The sequence below is a fragment of the Mastigoproctus giganteus genome, chromosome 4 (genome assembly GCF_048544385.1).
Source record: "Mastigoproctus giganteus isolate SK-2022 chromosome 4, ASM4854438v1, whole genome shotgun sequence".
In the NCBI taxonomy this organism is placed as follows: Eukaryota; Metazoa; Arthropoda; class Arachnida; order Uropygi; family Thelyphonidae; genus Mastigoproctus; species Mastigoproctus giganteus.
Window position 1 is genome coordinate 53,608,037 of NC_143578.1, and position 17,511 is coordinate 53,625,547.

Here is a 17,511-nt window from a genome sequence, read left to right on the forward strand (position 1 = left end):
TGTGCCCTAATTCGATTTATTGTGTTAATGGGATAACCCCTGTTCAAGAATCTGCTAGTTAATATTTGTATTTCTGAGTCTAAAGCAGAATCCGTCGTTGAATATTTATAGGCATTTAGAAATTGATTAAAGATAATCGATCTTTTGTAGGTGAACGGGTGGTAGCTATTATAATGTAGAAGCATACCGGTGTTTGTGGGTTTTCGATAGATGCTAAATTGTATTTTGTTCGAGTCCCGGGTAAGCGTGAAATTAAGAAAGTTTAATGACTTAGTATCCGTATCTTCCCTTTCCAATGTAAATTTGAGTCTAGAATGAATATTGTTAAACGAATGTAAAATATCTTGGATAGTACTACTATCGGTAATAACTAGAACATCGTCTAAATACCTCCCATAGTATGTGATACGGGGACGAAAAGGTGTCAAATGTATCTGCTCAATCGTTGAGAGATAGATCTCTGACATTAAGCCACTCAGGCTCAAACCCATTGGTAATCCAAAAATTTGTTTGTACACCTTGTCTCGAAATGTGATGTAGTTAGCCTCAACTAATAGTTTAATTAAGTGAAAAATCTCCTTTATAGGCAGCTTCGTATAATTAATCGGTGTCGAGTTTTTATTTAACATATCCCAAATAATATCTAATGTGTATTCAACGTTTACATTCGTATATAATGATGTAATATCTAATGAGAATAAATTGTCATTGTCGCCGAGTCTACAGTCTTTAAGATTATTAAATAATGTATCGTAATTCTTAATCCCAAATTGTATAACCTGTCTAAAAGGTTTTATAATGTTATATACATGTGTGGCTAAGGCTGAAAATGCCGAGTTCCTGTAGGAAACAATAGGTCGAATCGGAAATCCAGGCTTGTGTAATTTTACCTGACCAAAAAGTGCAGGAATATTGTATGTTCTGGACTTCAATTCCTTCAACTGAACCATAGTAATGTAGTCGTTTTTACGATATGTGGTTAACGTTTTATTGTATTGATTTACCAAATTGGTAAACAGTGTCGGGTCCACTTCACAATAAGTGGAGCTATCAGATACAACTGAATCTAACTTATTAATATAATCATGTTTATCTAGTATTACCACTGTATCTCCTTTATCTGCCCTCTGTATAATAATGTCCTTATTTTCTCGAAGTTCTCGTAAAGCTGAACTGTCATGTGTATTCAATTTAGGAAGTCGTGTTTCTTTTATGTTATTCACTACTTGGTTAACTTGTTGAATAAATACATCTTTTTGTGGAACACTACGAAGTCCAAATTCAAAATCAATTACGCATTGTTTTTTTGGCAGCTTTCGAGGTGGTAAATTATAATTTAATCCTTTGGATAAAAGTGAAATCTGGTCCTGCGATAGTGTACACGAGGAAAGATTTGTAACCTGTTGATGTGTCGGTTCGTTGGATACTGGGTGAGGGGGTGTTCGTGAACTAGCCGACATATTCTGTGGTAGTGCGTTATGTGTCTGTGGGGGGGATGTCACCCAACTCGTGTGAACTTGGTCGCAAGCTCGCGACAATGTGTTAGAATTCGTATGAACGTGTCTTGAACTATTCGATAATGTTTGCAACTTATTAACGTGTCTGTTTTTTATTTCTGAGGTTTGTGCTTCCCGTCGCAAATCTATGGAGGTCTTCAATACAGACCTCCATAGAATAAAAACTCGACACCGATTAATTATACGAAGCTGCCTATAAAGGAGATTTTTCACTTAATTAAACTATTAGTTGAGGCTAACTACATCACCTTTCGAGACAAGGTGTACAAACAAATTTTTGGATTACCAATGGGTTTGAGCCTGAGTGGCTTAATGTCAGAGATCTATCTCTCAACGATTGAGCAGATACATTTGACACCTTTTCGTCCCCGTATCACATACTATGGGAGGTATTTAGACGATGTTCTAGTTATTACCGATAGTAGTACTATCCAAGATATTTTACATTCGTTTAACAATATTCATTCTAGACTCAAATTTACATTGGAAAGGGAAGATACGGATACTAAGTCATTAAACTTTCTTAATTTCACGCTTACCCGGGACTCGAACAAAATACAATTTAGCATCTATCGAAAACCCACAAACACCGGTATGCTTCTACATTATAATAGCTACCACCCGTTCACCTACAAAAGATCGATTATCTTTAATCAATTTCTAAATGCCTATAAATATTCAACGACGGATTCTGCTTTAGACTCAGAAATACAAATATTAACTAGCAGATTCTTGAACAGGGGTTATCCCATTAACACAATAAATCGAATTAGGGCACAAGCTAAGGATAGGATACAAAATACTGCACCAATCAACAATAGTAATATCAAAAAATACTTTATTTCTGTCCCATATGTTGAACAGTGGCACAAACAGCTTAACAGATTCTTTAAAGATACCGAATTTAAAATTATAGCTAGGCCTATACGGAAGTTACACACTATACTGAACAATCGCTCGGTTCTTTCGGCGTTCGCAACACAAATTAATGATCTAGTATACAACATTTCTTGCGGTGATTGCGACTCGTCTTATCAGGGTTCCACGCGGTTTTCTCTTAATATCCGTGTAAATCAACACGAAGCCTCTGTTCGTGCTTCTCGTTCAGCAGCGTCAGAATTAGCCTTTCATGCCATTAACGAAAAACATACTTTTTTATTTAACGAGGCCAAAATACTTAACGTTCAACGTAATTATACGCGACTATTAATTGCAGAAACCGTTGAAATTAAATTACACGAGAATTCTGTTAATGTTCGGCGGCCATATTTGATCTCCGATGCGTGGACCTTTACGCGCATGCGCGAAGACACATAATCACTATTTAAGTTGCAGGTTTAGCCTGATTCGATAATTTTCATTCCTGTGATCACGACAGTCGGTCGAAAAGCATTGTCAGCTTCAGGAAGGAAAATCGTTTTGAATATTTTCGTTAGCTTCTTTTAATTGCGTTAATTTGAATTTTAATTGTTTTGAATTGATTTTGAATTGTGTTAAATTGATTATTTAATTATTTATAATTTACTTTAATTATTTATATTTTACTTTAATGTACCGGTAAGTTGTCGATTTTTTCGTTTTTTCCGTTTTAATTTCTGGAGGGTATCATACGGAAGTGTTCCACGTACTATATTGAGGTAAACTCCTCTTATTAATTTACTAATATCATTATCAACGTAGAACATATTGAGTATTACAGCTCTGATTCATACTATCTAATTAATTTTCATACTCTTATTGACTATTTCATTCACTTCCTGTCTCTCCAGTAGTATACAATCGATACACACATTATGGGAGATTTTTTGAATGGCTTGGTACAAAATTACATTAAATCTACACTAAGGTACTCGGCCCAAAGTTACCATATTTCTTTCCTAAAATATTGCCTTCAAAACAACATCGTTCCGAAGTTTGCCAGGGTGAATTTAAATCAAAAAATTTCAGGCATAAAACAACTATCACTGGCGACATCACGTAATATTGTTAAGCTTGCCTTAAAATCTCGATATTCGGATAAACAAAAATACCTTTCCCAGGTTAGGAAGCTTCGCGATAAATTAAAAAATTATCTACATCCGAACGATTGGTCTGTATTGAAGACCTCCATAGATTTGCGACGGGAAGCACAAACCTCAGAAATAAAAAACAGACACGTTAATAAGTTGCAAACATTATCGAATAGTTCAAGACACGTTCATACGAATTCTAACACATTGTCGCGAGCTTGCGACCAAGTTCACACGAGTTGGGTGACATCCCCCCCACAGACACATAACGCACTACCACAGAATATGTCGGCTAGTTCACGAACACCCCCTCACCCAGTATCCAACGAACCGACACATCAACAGGTTACAAATCTTTCCTCGTGTACACTATCGCAGGACCAGATTTCACTTTTATCCAAAGGATTAAATTATAATTTACCACCTCGAAAGCTGCCAAAAAAACAATGCGTAATTGATTTTGAATTTGGACTTCGTAGTGTTCCACAAAAAGATGTATTTATTCAACAAGTTAACCAAGTAGTGAATAACATAAAAGAAACACGACTTCCTAAATTGAATACACATGACAGTTCAGCTTTACGAGAACTTCGAGAAAATAAGGACATTATTATACAGAGGGCAGATAAAGGAGATACAGTGGTAATACTAGATAAACATGATTATATTAATAAGTTAGATTCAGTTGTATCTGATAGCTCCACTTATTGTGAAGTGGACCCGACACTGTTTACCAATTTGGTAAATCAATACAATAAAACGTTAACCACATATCGTAAAAACGACTACATTACTATGGTTCAGTTGAAGGAATTGAAGTCCAGAACATACAATATTCCTGCACTTTTTGGTCAGGTAAAATTACACAAGCCTGGATTTCCGATTCGACCTATTGTTTCCTACAGGAACTCGGCATTTTCAGCCTTAGCCACACATGTATATAACATTATAAAACCTTTTAGACAGGTTATACAATTTGGGATTAAGAATTACGATACATTATTTAATAATCTTAAAGACTGTAGACTCGGCGACAATGACAATTTATTCTCATTGGATATTACATCATTATATACGAATGTAAACGTTGAATACACATTAGATATTATTTGGGATATGTTAAATAAAAACTCGACACCGATTAATTATACGAAGCTGCCTATAAAGGAGATTTTTCACTTAATTAAACTATTAGTTGAGGCTAACTACATCACCTTTCGAGACAAGGTGTACAAACAAATTTTTGGATTACCAATGGGTTTGAGCCTGAGTGGCTTAATGTCAGAGATCTATCTCTCAACGATTGAGCAGATACATTTGACACCTTTTCGTCCCCGTATCACATACTATGGGAGGTATTTAGACGATGTTCTAGTTATTACCGATAGTAGTACTATCCAAGATATTTTACATTCGTTTAACAATATTCATTCTAGACTCAAATTTACATTGGAAAGGGAAGATACGGATACTAAGTCATTAAACTTTCTTAATTTCACGCTTACCCGGGACTCGAACAAAATACAATTTAGCATCTATCGAAAACCCACAAACACCGGTATGCTTCTACATTATAATAGCTACCACCCGTTCACCTACAAAAGATCGATTATCTTTAATCAATTTCTAAATGCCTATAAATATTCAACGACGGATTCTGCTTTAGACTCAGAAATACAAATATTAACTAGCAGATTCTTGAACAGGGGTTATCCCATTAACACAATAAATCGAATTAGGGCACAAGCTAAGGATAGGATACAAAATACTGCACCAATCAACAATAGTAATATCAAAAAATACTTTATTTCTGTCCCATATGTTGAACAGTGGCACAAACAGCTTAACAGATTCTTTAAAGATACCGAATTTAAAATTATAGCTAGGCCTATACGGAAGTTACACACTATACTGAACAATCGCTCGGTTCTTTCGGCGTTCGCAACACAAATTAATGATCTAGTATACAACATTTCTTGCGGTGATTGCGACTCGTCTTATCAGGGTTCCACGCGGTTTTCTCTTAATATCCGTGTAAATCAACACGAAGCCTCTGTTCGTGCTTCTCGTTCAGCAGCGTCAGAATTAGCCTTTCATGCCATTAACGAAAAACATACTTTTTTATTTAACGAGGCCAAAATACTTAACGTTCAACGTAATTATACGCGACTATTAATTGCAGAAACCGTTGAAATTAAATTACACGAGAATTCTGTTAATGTTCGGCGGCCATATTTGATCTCCGATGCGTGGACCTTTACGCGCATGCGCGAAGACACATAATCACTATTTAAGTTGCAGGTTTAGCCTGATTCGATAATTTTCATTCCTGTGATCACGACAGTCGGTCGAAAAGCATTGTCAGCTTCAGGAAGGAAAATCGTTTTGAATATTTTCGTTAGCTTCTTTTAATTGCGTTAATTTGAATTTTAATTGTTTTGAATTGATTTTGAATTGTGTTAAATTGATTATTTAATTATTTATAATTTACTTTAATTATTTATATTTTACTTTAATGTACCGGTAAGTTGTCGATTTTTTCGTTTTTCCGTTTTAATTTCTGGAGGGTATCATACGGAAGTGTTCCACGTACTATATTGAGGTAAACTCCTCTTATTAATTTACTAATATCATTATCAACGTAGAACATATTGAGTATTACAGCTCTGATTCATACTATCTAATTAATTTTCATACTCTTATTAACTGTATATATATATATATATATATATATATATATATGTATTTGTACTTAACTTATTTATACATTATTACTTATTAAATTATGGTACTACTTGGGAGCATCAGGTTTATAGTGACCCCAACCAACCCACTAGTTATATATAAATCTAGCCCTGGTATGGATAGCTTTATATATAAAAATATATGACATAGATACATATAAAAACAACAAATTAATGTAAATTTAAAGAAGGTTAGAGAAAGCTAGAGAAATTGGAGAAAATTAACATTCTCCCTCATGGCCATACCTCTTCTACTTCCTTAGGGGCTTTGGGCAGACATATAGCCATACTAAAGGAATGTGTTATACATATCCATTTCTATAATCTTTATACCAGTTTTTCTAGGTTAACTTTAGGTAATTACTTGGTGGATAATTTGGAATAATCAGAGTAATATTTTTGAATGTATGTACCTAATTTTAAAAAAGCAGAGTGATTTACATATATGACAGCAAACACGGTAGGAGAATCTCCTATCACAGTTTGCAATCTCCTATAACCCATGCACGTATAATGTCTAATTGTTACAGGACAATAGCATTAACGTAGGAGCCAATACCCTCATTTGCGCTATTTAATATTTAAATCAAAATGTCATTAGACATAATTCCAATATATATATATATATATATATATATATATATATATATACAGGGTGATTCACTACCAGTGCAACAAACTTGCAGGAGGTGTAGGGGGCACAAAGATGAATCAGAATCACATAGCATTGCAGGGTCTGAAATGCCTTCGTCATGCGGGAGGTCGCGTGAACAAAGAAAAAGAACAGAAACAGCAACTCGTTAGTGTAACAGAAATCATTTTAATGACAAGTTTTACATTGGCAAAAAGCCATGCTACAGAAGGTGTTCGAAAGTTCGACCAGAAGCAGTCACACAGGCTTCACAGCACCGCCGCATGGAATCCCTAACGTTCTGGAAGATTCCTGGCGTGTCTCGAATCTCCCCGGCAGCTACAGAGATGTGAGCAACGAAGTTTTCAACTGAATCAACGGGGGTCTTGTACACCAGTGTCTTCATTTGACCCCAGCAGAAGAAGTCCAGGCATGATAGGTCCGGCGATCTGGCAGGCCAATGAACCGGACCACCACGGCCTATCCAATGCTGTCCAAATGTAATGTTTAGGTGTTGGCGGACGTCATTGGTGTAATGTGGGGGAGCCCCATGATGCTGGAACCACATTGAGCGGCGCAACGACTGGGGAACATGTGCTTCTTCAATAAGTTTGGGCAGGACTTGCTGTAGAAAGATCAAGTATGCCCTACCGTCCAGACGAGGGGGCAGAAGGTACGGTCCAATGAGGTGGTCTCCAACAATGCCGGCCCAAACATTGACAGAGAAACGGCGTTGAGTTGCACTTGTTCGCGTACCATGGGGGTTCTCCAAAGCCCACAAATGGGCGTTATGTTGATTGAAGGTTCCCTCTATTGTGAAACTTGCCTCATCCGTGAACAATATGGATGCAGCAGATGCGCTGTCTGCCGCACTCTGTTGAAGAAACCAAGTAGCAAAAGTCCTCCAGAGTGGATAATCCGCAGGCTCCAATGATTGGACGCATTGCAGACGGTATGAACTCATTTGGTTTGTTGACAGTATGCTCCATACAGTAGATTGGGAAATACCCAATCGTTGGCCTATCGCTCGAGTACTCGTACTTGGATTGCCTTCTGCAAGATGTAGGACATTCTCCTCATTGTCTGGCATCCTCGTCATTCGCTCTCGATTCATGGTACCTCTCGTGAAACAACCAGTCTCACGTAACCTTCTGTGCACATGTGCGAAAATCGTATGATGAGGAGCACGCCTGTGTGGGAAATGTTCCTGGTACAAGCGCAGAGCGACTCGCCCATTACAGTCTGCAGCTCCATACGTGAGGTGCATGTTGGCCAGTTCAACGTTTGAATACTCGTCCATCCTACTGCCTCGGGAACCGGTTCGCAAATGTTGACTTCCAGCGGGATTGCTGTTCACACGACCTCCCGTTCAGCGTCCTCTACCGCATGACGAAGGCATTTCGGACCCTGCAATACTATGTGATTCCAATTCGTCTTTGTGGCCCCTACACCTACTGCCAGTTTGTTGCACGTAGTGAATCACCCTGTATATATATATATATATATATATATATATATAGTGTTACATGTGGACATATTACCATCTCTTTGTAGATTTTCATGTTTCTGACTAACATTTACATTTTTCCTGGATGTATCTTGTACTTGTTTTTGTAATGCTTTGAAAATTATCATGTTTATTATATGGGAATGTAAATTAACATTTATTTTACCCTTTATTGAAAATAAATTTGTGTATGCATACCTGGTTCCATCCTTGTTCTTAAAATCTTTTTTTTTTTTTTGTATTGTCAACCTTATCAGTGTTTTTGTGTTATGTTGTATTAATTGAAAATTAAATTTACTGGGTTTTTTTTATATATTTTATTGGCATAATTATTGTTTTTACCCTTATTTCCTATTTTCTTGCTAACCCATAGGCTTGCTAACTCCAGTTTTGCCGAATGTGGTATTTTTTTCAGAAACATATCCCCTGCAGTTGGCAAGGGATTCCTGTATATACATATATAGGTGACCCTCATATAACATGGTAGTTAGGTTCCTATAAAATGTTGTGTTGTGTGAAACCATGTTATACTAAGAAAAAGTACAAAAAAGGGGGTTATGTTCCAAAAGCTAACAAAAATACACTATTTCTTTAACAAAACTAACAAAAATACACTATTTCGTTAACAAAACTAACAAAAATATACTATTCTAGATTTTGTTTATCTTCTACTCTCTTTAAAAAATCAGTAATCTGGGTTTGTTTGCTTTTATTATTATTATTATTAGCTTTATGGTGCAAGGAAGCCTGAGGCTTTTGCTGCACCAGCCAAAAAAAAATTCCCCGAGTTATCCTGAGAGTCAAAAGTAGTTATACGTGAACAACAAATATATATATATATATATATATATATATTGTTCTTATATATACTATTTTAATAGCTCTAGGTTCTTTAAAATAAAAAAAAAAACAAGCCCTAAACACTACCCTACTTAAGCCACTATCCGATTCTGCACTGAATAGAGCAGCTACCAAAGTTAGTACAAAAACTACGAATACATTAAAGACAAAAAATGACTGAGATAAATTCGTGATGAGGAATTAGTATTCTTCCGATGTAAATCATCATCTTGCAGTATGACTTCCTGCAATTTTGTACTACTTATATTCACCAACTGAACAGGACAGTGCTTAGTGATTTAATTTCAAATCCATTTTCTTACTTCTGTGCCACCCTGAGTTCTTCATCCTGAATTTATACTGGAAGGATGACAACAGTAAAAAAGGTTTCATACATCGATTAAAATGCACATTAATAATCTACCTTGGTAAGGTTTAATTAATGAATGGTCCCGTTTCAGATAATCTTTTGTATTCCATTGGGCAGTTAAAGTAAAATAAATACAGAATGCTGTTAAAATGTAATTCATAATCCACCATTTCATACTACTCATCGTTAATAGCATAATTACACTAAAATATCATTACTGTCAAGGAACAAATACTTAAAGCTACTTCAAGTAATTTGCAATCATCTATTACACAAACACAGACAGTGTTAGCACCACATCCCTTTTGCTTGATAAATCTTTGCAAATTTCATCGTATGGAACTAAGCATTTTTTTTTGAAGCTCCCTTTTGAACTTTGGGCTCCTTTCATTCAAGAATCTGCATTCAAAAAATAAGATTATAATTGCTTGGCTAACTTTATGCCATCCTGTATGCTTTTTGGAAGTTTAGAATATCATCCTCTGAATTGATTTGGTTTTATCTCTGATGCCATTTCCACCAAATCAACTTTGCCAGCCTCTTTTTCTACCAGTAATTCTTGAACGTCTTCAGTAATCATATCTTTTTAATTTTTTTAGTAGCATCGGCAACTAAGGCCATGTTACTTTGTGTATATTGTCTATAAATTTCATGTGTCCTGAGGTCGATTTTCTGTTTTTCTGGACAAAAAACCCGAGATTCTAGGAGAAAAAAACCATTCTACCCTCGGCTGAGCCTGACTAACTCAGCCACATTGTGAAAAAGACCCAAAAATTTCTCCCGTCATCGACGGAATTTGAACTCAGGTCTTTTCCGCCTGGTGTGGGGAGGAGGGCGATTCTATCAACTGTGCTAACCACAAGGGCTTCAGTAGTCATATCATCAAAAACCTTCTCCTCCTACTGACATCTCAAGTTATACTATCACACCGATTCTGTTTTCTGCTGGTTCAACCATATTTCCTGAATGAACTTTCCACACACAGTTAACATTGACATTAACAGTTAAATTGAATTTTTCCACACACAGTTAACATTGACGGTTTTACTTCTTTCAGCAATAAAGCTATGATTCTGATACAGTCCACAATTGAGAAATGTTTCCATGCCTCCATTACTTCAATAGATTCGGAATCAATTTTTTTCCAAATCCATTGTAATGATTTTCTGATGGAATGTGTTTTAAAGGTGGATATAATGCCTTGATCTAATGGCTGAATGAAAGAAGTTGTATTAACCCAGTACAACTGTGGTGGTAGGAACAAAACTTCAATGTTTGGATGACTTAAATCTTTTGGATGGCCTGGTGTTGCTATCCAATAGTAATAAAACTTTGAAATCTAGATTTTTCCACAAGTTCAATAGCACAGAATGTAACACGGGGATTTCCCAACAAAATAAAATACAGGGATTTCTCAATATATTTTTTTTTTTACAAGCGAATCAACAGCGGGGATTCAAAAAGAGTGGAAATTTTGAAAAATTACATCCAACATAATAGCAGGGTTTCCCCGCAAAAAAGCTCAAAAATCCCGTTGTGCAAGATTTACCAAATTTCTCTAACCGTATTAGAGCGAAACCATGTTATATAAGTACTGTGTTGTGCAAGGATTGCCACAATTTATCAGTCATGTTAGAGTGAAACCGTGTTGTAGAAGTACCGTGTTATATGAGGGTTGCCTGTATATATATTTTTTATTGGCCAGTACTGTTATGCTATAACATTCATGTTAGGAATCGTATATATTATGAATTTTACAGTGCTTATTATTAAGTTATTTATTGATGCATGCAGCTTTCTATAGCATATATAAAATGCTGTAGGTAGTGTTAAGGAGCACTCCTTCGTTACAGATAACATCAGACCTAATCAGATCTGATGTTTTTAAGTAAAGGTCCTAAACTTTATAATGCTTTTGTATTATCATGTGACACTATATTTATCTTAGGCCTGTGCATTATATTTGTAAAAGTGGTTTTGTTCACAGGCTGATTTTCATAGTGTGCTGGTTAAAAAACCTGGAATAACTCACAAATACAGCCATGAATTAAGAAGCCTTTAACAATTCCTGAAGTCTCTGATGGTATTCAAACTCAGAGCTTTACAAGTTAGTGAGAAGTGGTGAAACCATCATATTTTCATGGAGGACAGTCATTATAGCATTTAAGCAGTACAAATGTAGAGATGAAATAGAAGCAATATGCAAAAATGTTACAAGTGTTAAGTTTTACGATTTATCTGAATAAGACATCGTGTGTACTTATAAATACATTTTTACAGCATAATGAACATATAAAGTTCATTCTCCAGCCTTTTTAGATATAATGATTAGCTAATTCATCAATACCATACATGCAATTTGAGAAGCACTATTTTCATGATTATAATGATATTTTCTTACTGTGCCATAAATTTTATGCTGCCTCTTAGCAAAATACTTTCATTAATATTTTTATTCTTTAACATAATCAGCAACATTCTAATGATAATAAATATTGAACTTACTAATGACTGAGCATCACTATAACCTAAGACAATGGTCCTTTCAAAAATATAAAGTATAGCCTGCTGCTGCTGCTGCTGCTGGGCTGGCTTGGTGATGGTGTGACTGCATTGAGCCATGTGCTTGCAGAGGCTCTGTGCACACTCTGTAAAATATGTTATAGGTTTGTATTTTTAATTCTGACAAATTAAAATCTTGTCCAGTTTTGAAAAACAAAAGTGCCCAATTTATGAGATATTTTAGTATTTTAAGTGTTTTTCATCTTACCTGATTCAAATAATTTACTGTATCATACCACATTCCATAAGAATTACTATATAATATTGGTGTAGATATACCATAGTTTACCCATAAATTTAAACTATGTATGTAGTGTAAAAGGCATTGTGTTAATTGTATATCATATTGTGGCTGCCTTCACAATGCAATACCAGGTATTGCACTACTTTGAATAAGTAATGCTGCTCTAATAGAGAAGACTACTGTTATTTATTCTCAGTGGATACCACCACCCAGACAGCACCGTTTCAAAGCTGTTGGCCTATCATTGGTGGGTGGGCAGGTACCCTCGTAATGCAACATGCCATCACAGTTGCGAAGTGATTCCACAGTATGAGAGAAGCCAAATGGTGTAGAGATGAAATGTATTTAAAGATGAAATACACAAGACATAATTATATATGGGTTTTGAGTAATTAACTATATAATATCACAACTATGATGGCATGTTGCATTACCAGGGTACCTGCCCATCCACCGATGATAGGCCAACAGCTTTGAAATGGTGCGATCTGGGTGGTGGTATCCACTGAGAATAAATAACAGTAGTCTTCTCTATTAGAGAAGCATTACTTATTCAAAGTAGTGCAATATCTGGTATCTTGTTGTGAAGGCAGCCACAATATGAGATACAATTAAAATGATGCCTTTTACACTACATACGTAGTTTAAATTGATGGGTAAACTATGGTGTATTTACACAAATATTATATAGTTAATTACTCAAAACCCATATATAATTATGCCTTGTGCATTTCATCTTTAAATTCCATAAGAATAAGAAAAACGTGGTTCACAAATGAAGAAACTGGAGTAAAAATGAAACTGTGAATAAGCAGCACCACAATCAGTATGGGCTATGACTGGCAAATGGTGCCTATCCATATTATGTGGTACCAAAAAGAGGGGGGGGGGAGTACAAAAAAGTGGTTCAAAATTGTAAATATTTTATTCTAGTAATTAACTTGTCTTTTCAGCAAGATGTTTCATAATATGAAAAAGTTCATAATGTGAGTACAGGGTAATTTTCATTCCCATTTTAAAATGGTTATGCATACCTATCAACTTTTCTGTTTTTCCTAAAAGATTTCCAGAATAATGTGTCTTTTACTTTTATTATGTAGAGTTCACTTTTCTTCCAGAATACAATCAAGTGTGTGTTGCTTTTCAAAAACAAACTTACTGAATATATTGAATGCCGACTTCAAAGCCATTGCTATCCCTTTTCAGGGATCTGTAGTGCTAGCTGCAGTTTAATTTAGATTGTGCAGAGCTGTAGTGCTGGTTGCAGTTGAATTTAGTTGTTTAGATGGATTGTGGTTTAGATGAATTCACCAACAAATGGTTGTTTTTAGTACCCAAGGGTGAATTCCAATTCAAACAATAATGCCTCTAGACATCTGTCTCCTGTGTTTTGGCATCTATTTCTATTTTGCATGTGGCCAGTTACACTTGTATCAGAAATTTGTATCAGAATAGCATTGAAATATTTCTAAGTGTGAAATATATATGACTGCTATGGTAAAGGTTTACTAGTCATTTAGCGCTCCTTCCATAGTTGGCTGGTATAATATAATCAAAGCAGTCAATGTATCAAAAAACCTCCATAAAGCAGCAGAAACTTCCTTGGTGCAGTTTCAATTACCATGTATTGGAAAACATCTGATTAATAGAAGGTGTTTCTGTGCATCCACTGCTCTCTCTCTCTCTCTCATAATTTGTTTTCACATTTCAGGAATTATTATTTTTTAAAAAATGTACCATGTTATAGTCTTTAAAAACATAAGTAGTCAAATTTATGAGTTCATACATATTTATTGTTCTCATAATATCAATAATATTATGAAAACTAATAGTTGTTATATCTGCTTTAATGAAGTTGCATTTATATAGAAATAAGTAACACACATTTTGAATTTTTAAAAAATCTGGTAGTACATAGATTAAAAAATTAAGATAAAATTATTTGCTAATTGCACTATTATGAATCGAAAGTAATTATTTTTTTAGATTTAATTAGAACAAGGCAGGCTCATATTTGAGTTCTGTTCTGAATGGTAATTAAAGCTATAATCTCTATGATGCAAAATGAAAATTTTTAAATTATATAAAATTTAAAGAGATGTTGGAAAAAATTCTGATAATTTTTGAATGCATAGCATACTTTCTTCTAAAAAATATTTTAATATTTTAGTATCCTGAAGTCCTTGTTACTACAGCTTACTGAGAAATCTGTCTGTACAAAGCATCCACAACTAATGCTGAGAAGGTTAGTGCATTTAAAAGTTTTAACTGCTTTAATGAAGTCATTTAAATGAATGATATTTTAGTTTGATATTTTCAAAATAAATGAAGTTTTAAATTATTCTGATACATAAAAGTTCCACATCCTTTAGGCCTGAGTGTTTTTTCTCTAAGCACTTGTCCTTTATTTTTACTATTTTATTTGAACCCAGAGAAAGGGAAAGAGAACTGGAACTACTTTTCTTTTTTTGTTGATACAGAACAGGTTTATGTGATATAGATTTTGCATTGGCTGTAACAAATTTCATATAAGGATTTCTTAGGCAGTCTAAATGCATTATGATTACAGTACTACTTTTAACTATATGTGAATTTGTAAATAAGATGCAGTGTTTCCCTAGTCCTGTAACTAATATATTGCACTAATCACTGGCAACTGCTAAACTTTATATCATTACAATAGTTGGATATACAGACGTGTATGAATTGCACATAGACTTGGAAGTTAATTACTAAGAATGGTTTCTTACCTTAGGAAACCATATTAGTAATTAATTGGGTGTGCAAAGAGAAGTACAAATTATGCACCAACCAGAAAGTTATTAATCTTTAATGTGTGTTTGTGTTTGATACTCAGGAATTGTGCACTAAGTGATCACAGGTAAGAAACTAGGAGATAAGAGTGGTCAGCAGATAAGTGCATGTGAGTCATTCCATTTGAGCTTTAGTTCCAATTTCTATAAATTTTATCCTTCAAATTTTGTATTTCTTAAATTTTAAATAATGTTCAACAAATACATATGTTAAATTAAATAGCTTAAATGAAAAAATGAGAATACATGATCCAGTCGTGCATTGCCAATACAAATTTTTAAAAGCAAAAATTCAAGGATATCATCAAGAATGTATAACCAGACTGCACTTTAAGCGTTTAGGGCATTATTTCAAAAAATAAAAAGTTGAACTACTTCAATGATGAAAAATAGGCTGCAGGAACTTTGGTGCCCAATTCACTACCACTCAGATATAGTGATGCAAGTAGAACATATTCTTAAAAGAATATTTCCCAGAAGATTATTCTCATGAACAGATAAACAAACAACACTTAACACATAATTCTTAAATACACAGCAAAAGTTATAGGTTTAATTGGAAGTTATAGCAAACCTCTCTGGAACATGTTTGCCCTAGACATTTACTTGTATTGAAATATAATCTTACAACCTTTACTGTTCAGCTGTGTAGGGCTAATGTAGCCCAATATTAAAAGTTAAAGGTATATAACCATTGTTGTTTGTTTAACTGTAAATTTTTCTTCCATTCACGGCTTGGCTTCCTACTTAGATTTGATACATTACCAGATTGGAATATATTTTAGTAATGACACATTAGCTGTCACAATAGAGATTCAATTTTTCAAACAAATGGTGGTCACTTTTTTTTTTTTGTTTGTTAAAAAAAGTTATTAGCAGCATCGATTAACCCATGGTTAGCAGTGCCATCTCTAATGTGGGCATTAGTGGCCCACTTTTGGTTGCCATTACTGGAGGAACCAAAATATCCTTGAAGATGGAAATTGAATTCAAAAATGCACATAGTTTTGTTTTTATTGTTTAGTTTTCAAATGACAGAGTAGAACAGCATTATCTTAAGTGATGAACAATATGTTATTTGTAATTATTGAATATTCAGCTTGCTAAAAGCTATTTAAAAGAGTAATTTATTTAGAAAGTAGTAAAAAATTAAGTTAGAGTAACTGAATGATTATGATTAATGTTAAGCATTAAGAATGATTAGGGAGTAAGAATAATTTATTTGTTTATTTTATAGGACAGAATCAGTTGTAGAGAAAATGTTAACTAATTGGATGGCTTTAAGCATGTATAACTACCTCAAGGTATGTGAAATTCTTATTAAGTAAAACTTGTACTTTTTTTTTTTTAAGCATGGGTGAGAATCAGTTACTGTAGACAGTAAAGAAAAAATAATTCTTTTGAATTTTTAAAAAATTGAATTTTTTAGATGTTTTCTGTTATTTTTCTTATAAAATAAAATCTCAATATTTTGTAGATTACAAATCCTAGTAGACGGTTTTCTCTTATTTTACTTATACATTAATTCAGACTAACAGGTAAGAAAGGGAACAGTCTGAATAATAGAATATAATATGTTAACAGTTTTCAAGTTGTAGTTCATAAAAAGAACCAAATTTTTTCACAGTTCAGGAACATATGTTAATTTAAGTATCACTACTGATATGATATAAAGAAAATTAAAATTTATAAAAATGTTTATATTCAAAGCAAAATTGGATATAAAGAGCTCATATCAGAGTATACAAATAATAATATTTTAAATGACAAACTTTAATTAATGTATTAAACATTAACAGTTACATTTAATCTGATGTAGATGGCCCCTCCTCAATCTTATTGCATATTTTCAAGAAATTAGAAATTTTCCATTGCATAAAGGTCCTATTTTATTGGCATCTCATAATGCCATTTTTAATTCTTCTTATAGCATAAAAATATATTTTAAGTTGTTTATCAAATCAACTTCTATCTTCATGTAATTTAAGTTTTCTTTTCTTCTTTATTGCATTACATGTTGCAGTCTGTTTGCAAAGAGTAACTGGGCTGCAAGTTGGATTGAATGTTATAACTTTTAATATTAGCCACTTTTTATGTTACATTTTTCATATTGGCCACTGGCATTTCTTCTCTTGTATCCTGTTAACTCTCACAATTATCAAAAAATCTAAACACTCTTCATTTGTTTCCTTCAATACAAACGTTTACAGTATTGGCTCGTGATCCATGGATTGTATAAGGATTTTGGTATTTGGAGGTAAAAAAAGCACTTCA

The 17,511-nt window shown here is 34.0% G+C and overlaps 1 protein-coding gene across 1 annotated transcript in view; it reads left to right on the forward strand.

Annotated features, from left to right (window-relative positions):
• The window catches only part of LOC150086741 (plexin-B-like), a 238,715-nt gene that overhangs the window by 182,336 nt on the left and 38,868 nt on the right, over positions 1 to 17,511 (forward strand). Inside the window, exons 25-26 of the mRNA XM_090372734.1 lie at positions 14,595 to 14,669; positions 16,475 to 16,541. Of these exons, the coding sequence (XP_090228860.1) occupies positions 14,595 to 14,669; positions 16,475 to 16,541 (142 nt within the window). The remainder of the gene's footprint in view (positions 1 to 14,594; positions 14,670 to 16,474; positions 16,542 to 17,511) is intronic.